This window comes from Myotis davidii, unplaced genomic scaffold (assembly GCF_000327345.1).
Source record: "Myotis davidii unplaced genomic scaffold, ASM32734v1 scaffold13, whole genome shotgun sequence".
NCBI lineage: Eukaryota > Metazoa > Chordata > Mammalia > Chiroptera > Vespertilionidae > Myotis > Myotis davidii.
Window position 1 is genome coordinate 386,517 of NW_006286243.1, and position 4,703 is coordinate 391,219.

The 4,703-nt window shown below is 62.6% G+C and overlaps 1 protein-coding gene across 1 annotated transcript in view; it reads right to left on the reverse strand.

The window, feature by feature from the left end:
- Positions 1 to 1,527: 1,527 nt before the first annotated feature.
- The window catches only part of PTPN6 (protein tyrosine phosphatase, non-receptor type 6), a 15,091-nt gene continuing 11,915 nt past the window's right edge, over positions 1,528 to 4,703 (reverse strand). The window contains 6 exon segments of the mRNA XM_015559952.1: positions 1,528 to 1,681; positions 2,040 to 2,181; positions 2,520 to 2,611; positions 2,719 to 2,870; positions 2,962 to 3,029; positions 4,659 to 4,703. The exon segment at positions 4,659 to 4,703 is cut by the window's right edge and continues 8 nt beyond it. Coding sequence (XP_015415438.1) covers positions 2,067 to 2,181; positions 2,520 to 2,611; positions 2,719 to 2,870; positions 2,962 to 3,029; positions 4,659 to 4,703 — 472 coding nt within the window. The 3' untranslated portion in view covers positions 1,528 to 1,681; positions 2,040 to 2,066.

Consider the following 4,703-nt stretch of genomic DNA (forward strand, 5'->3'; position numbering starts at 1 on the left):
CAGGTGAGCCCTGCAGCCTGCCACCAGCTCCCCCCGAACGGTGGGTCCACTGCGGCCCAGGCCAAGCTTCAGCAGCCCCCGGCCCACCTGTGCTCGGCCTCCGAACCCCTTCCCCCACCACCCACACGGCCTGTCCCTGTCCCCACAGACCCGTCCATGGCCTTCACGGGCCCTCTGCACGCCCCCGCTCAGCCCCAGGGCCCCTCTCCCAGGCCTTTACCTGTCACCAGGCCACCTGACCCCCAGAGAGTGGGTGCTGAGGAGAGGAAGGGGAGTCAGGCCCAGGACTCAACCGCCGCCCTGGCCTCCACTCTTCCTTCTTCCTTCTCCACCGGCAGGCAGCGCAGGCTCCTCACCTGGGCCCCGCCTGCCGCCCCTGCGTACAGGTGTGTCCTCCTGCCATAGGCTGCCCCCCCACTGCCTTAACCCCTTGCCTCCCAGCGCCAGGCCTAGGAGCCTCCTCTGAGTTCTACCGCCCTGCTAACCCCCGCCCCCCACCCTTTCCTATCTGCGTCTGTCGGCTCTCCTACTAGCACCTCTGCCCCCAGGCCTAGATCAGGCCGACTGGTCTGTCTCCACAGGGACAAAGGGAGGGGCTTTGGGGCCCCTTGGCCTACCTCCTTGGGCTCTCTCCTCAGCTACTCCTGCTCCAACTACCTTCGTCCTCTGAGGCCTCCGACCCTGCCCATGGCCAGACCTGGAGACCGGAGATCCCTGAGGTCAGCCAGGGGTTCGCTTGGCAGGGGTGGGTTGTGCCCAGGCCCACGGCCCCACCCTGCCTGTGGAGGGCAGACCGATCTCAGCATGGCGTCTCCCCGTCCTCAGCCCCCGCTTTAGGGTGCCTGCCTCTGCTCAGAGGCTTGACCTGACCTAGCCACGAGCATCAGTGCTGACCAGACAGTGAAAGGACTGAGCTGCTCTCCTTCGGCCCCTGCAGGCGTCTTTCAGGGAGGAGGGACCAAAGTCGCAGAGCCCAGCCACTCCCGGACCCACCTCACTGCCCTGGGTCCAAGTCCCAGCCCATGGCCGGGAGCCCAATGGCGGTTAGAGGGTGTGGGGCCTACCTTTCTTTTGTGCAGCTGTAGCTGGGAAAGAAAGGGCGTTGCTGGGAGAGGGGCCCTGAGGCCCACAGGTGCACAGGTGAAGGCCCCACCCCCACCCCCTGGAGAGCATTAGCTCCAGGGAGCTATTGTGTTGCCCAATCTGATCCTCTCTCTCTCTCTCTCCCTCCCTCCTTTGTTTTGTTTGCATCCTTGCAAGCGTGTAATAACTATTGTTGCCCTGGCAATCATCATGCCTTATCTCAGTGATCTTCAGAGCCACCCTGTTAGGATCCTCCTCCACTTTCCAGGAAAGAGGCTGGGGAACCTGGGCCACCGTCACACTCCGAGTGGGTTACACAGAGCCCAGAACCAGGTCTGTCTGTACCTAAAGGTGGAGCTTTTTCACACACACACACACACACACACACCTCCCTCTTCACCCCCTCCTGCCCTGCCCACCAGGCAGCAGAGTTAGAGACCCAAACACAGTGATCCTAGGGGCTTTATTTACAGTGTAGGAGGGTCTGGCCCCGCCTGGAGCCTTGCTGGGCTATTTACAGAGTCTGGGAGAGGGAGGTGGTAACACGACCATTTAAATTACAATGGAGTTGGTTCAGGCTGCTGCTGTTCTCTGGAGGCTTCTCTAAGGGGACAGGGCCGGCCGAGGCTGCAGAGAGAAGGGAGTAAGGGAGTTAAGGGGGTGGCTGGAGCCAGAGGAGGGGGACAAGAGCAGGTCTGGGACGGCTGAGTCTGTCACCCATCCAGGGTGAGCACCAGATCCAGAGGACACTGGGGCAGGGCAGGGAGAGCCCTGACAGAGGGGCCAGGGGACACTGGGGCAGGGCAGGGAGAGCCCTGACAGAGGGGGCCGGGGACACTGGGGCAGGGGAGGGCACCAGATCCAGAGGACACTGGGGCAGGGCAGGGAGAGCCCTGACAGAGGGGCCAGGGGACACTGGGGTAGGTCCGGGGCAGCCCTGAGCACAAGGGCCGTACCATGGCCACCTCAGGACGGTGCCCAGCTCACTTCTTCTTGAGGGAGCCCTTGCTCTTGTCCTTGTCTGCTGACCGCTGCTTCTTCACCTTCTCCTCCTTCTTGCTCTTACTCTGCAGATTCTCATACACATCCTCCTTGTGCCTGCAGGGGGGTGGGCAAGTGTGGGCAGTTGGCACAGGTCGGGAGACACTGCATAGTGACCCAGCACCAGCACCCGCCTCTGGTCCCTCTACCTCACAGGCGAGTAAACTGAGGCCAGGAAAGTGGGGAGGCCTGGTCACTGTCCTCACACCAGACACCGCCCGCCCCCAGCACGGGCCCCAGGCAGACAGCACTCGGAAACACGCACAGGCAGTGAGAATCAAGCTGGACCTTGAACCCAGGTCTCAAGAGCAGCCCTGTGCGCTCTGGAAAGGGCGGGTCAAGCTGGGGAGGAGACACCAGACGCTGGGAGGCGGCAGGCAGGGCGGGGCACTCACTTGGAGGAGGTGCGGAAGGCCTGGGGGTGGGTGTTCTTCATGGCTGAGGGGTAGGAGATGTTCCCGTACTCGGCCTCCTGGCCCTTCTGGGACTGTAGGCAGAAGTGGTGGGAGGGCAGTGGGCTCCCCAGGACCAGGTGATGCCCACGGCCCTCCGCAGCCCCGCCCCCTCCCCGCCCAGGCCCTGCTGGGCACACACCTGCATGACCTCTAGCTTCTTCTTGGTGGTTTCAATGAACTGGGCGATGGCCACGTAGATGAACTTGTACTGCGCCTCCGTCTGCACCATGCCCGAGCGCTGGGCCCGCACCATCTGGATGGTCTTCTGGATGTCGATGTCACAGTCCAGGCCTGAGCAGGGATGGCGGTTGGACCTCAGGCCCAGGAGAGGGGCCCCGAGGAGCTGCTCACCCACCTCCCCCTGCGCCCGCGGCAGCCTCACCCTTGGTGGTAATGCTCTCCATGAGCATGTCGATGACGATGATGGTGCCCGTGCGGCCAATGCCCGCGCTGGGGAGAGAAGGGGCGCCCTCAGAGGCCAGGGCCACACCCCCCACCCCCCAGGAAGGGGCCAGAGCTCAGCTCCAGCTGTCCCTCTCTTGCCACTTCCTCCACCCCCTGCCTTGACTCCTCACTTCTGGCCAGTGGCTGCGGCCCCCGCCCCCAGAAGACCTAGGATCCCGGACCACCACCGTCCTGCCCACTCCCCTGACCTCCCAAACCCTTGGCCTGAGCGAGGCCTTCCCCTCTCCCTTCAAAGGTTATATCTGGAGCTTCTTTCTTCAGGGCTTCATTTCCCTTTTTCTTCAGAGCCTGGCGGCAGGAAGAGGGCAGCCCTCAGACAGCAGGTGCAGGGTGCACAGGAGCCGCGGAGGAGCCGGGCAGCAGCAAGCCTTCCCCGCTTCTCCCTGAGCAAACAGGGCCTGGACCCTCAGGGCCCCACATGCCCTCAGTCCTGCCCTTCACTGGGCCCGTCAGGCTGGTGCCGCGTCTCGCTAATTTCAAACCCAGATTGTCAAAAAATAACCCCCCTGCACCCACTTCCTTCCTGTAACGTCTAAATAAAGACCATGGGGATTTCAAGAATGGGGGGGCAAGGGGGATGAGCGGGAGGGTTGTTCCTGGTGATGGATGCAGAGCAGCCCCTGGGAGCAGAGCATGGAGGGAGGGGCACCTGCAGATCCAGGCCTCCCCGCCCTGCCAGGAAGCGCAGCTGCAGGCGGGCAGGACTCAGGCCCTCAGGCCCGGCTCACAGGAAGCCGGGAGGGGGCACAGCGCAGCTCCCACTTCTTGAGTGTTTACTATATTCCAGACACAGTGATAGGCTCTCATTTAATCCTCACCACAGCCCTGTGAGATCCTGACTTTACAGTTGAGAATCTGAGGGTCACAGCAGTGAAGCAATGTGTCCAAGGCCACCCAGCCAGTGCGGAGAGGAGCCGGAATTTAAACCAGCCGCCCCGGACCTTGTGCCCACTGCCCCCATCCGCCGGGCCAGGCTGGCCGGGACAGCGACCTGCAGGACTCTGCCCTCAGACCTCCTTGCTGAACCCCCACCTCCCTAAGGAATGGGCTCTTCTGATCGTGAACATGAGCATCTCCCCTGGAGCTATGACGCATGTGCCCGTCCTGAACATCGCTGTCCGTACACCCTCTGGAGCCAAGCTGGGGGCACTGGCTGGGAAGGGGAGATGGGAGTGGCAACGAAGAAGAGCCCTCACTCCCTCACTCACAGAGCTACAGGTGGGAAAGGAGAAGGGATAGGGAGCCACACTGCCCCTCATGGAGGGTGTTGGTGCCAAGAAGAAACAGGCTGAATGGGCCAATGCCAGAAACCATGACGGGGACCTCGTCTAGGCTCTGTCCTGACCAGGGTGACCTGCCACGGGGCTGGTCCTGTGTCTTCATCTGTCTTTGGCAGAGGTGGACAAAAGGGTACACCCGGGGGCTCTGAGGAAGCCACTCCCTGGCACAGGGTCCGACAGTGGGGTTGGTGCACGCTCAGTTCCACCCACGGATCTGCAGGCATCAGGGAACCGGGAGCGGCTGGTTCATCCGTAAATTGCTGACAATAGTGCGTGGGCCTCAGAAGTACGGTACTTACTTGCCAGCTACTACTGACGTCTTTATCACCCTCACCTGCAGTGCACGATGATGGGCCCTGCGTGAGGCAGACTTTCCTGC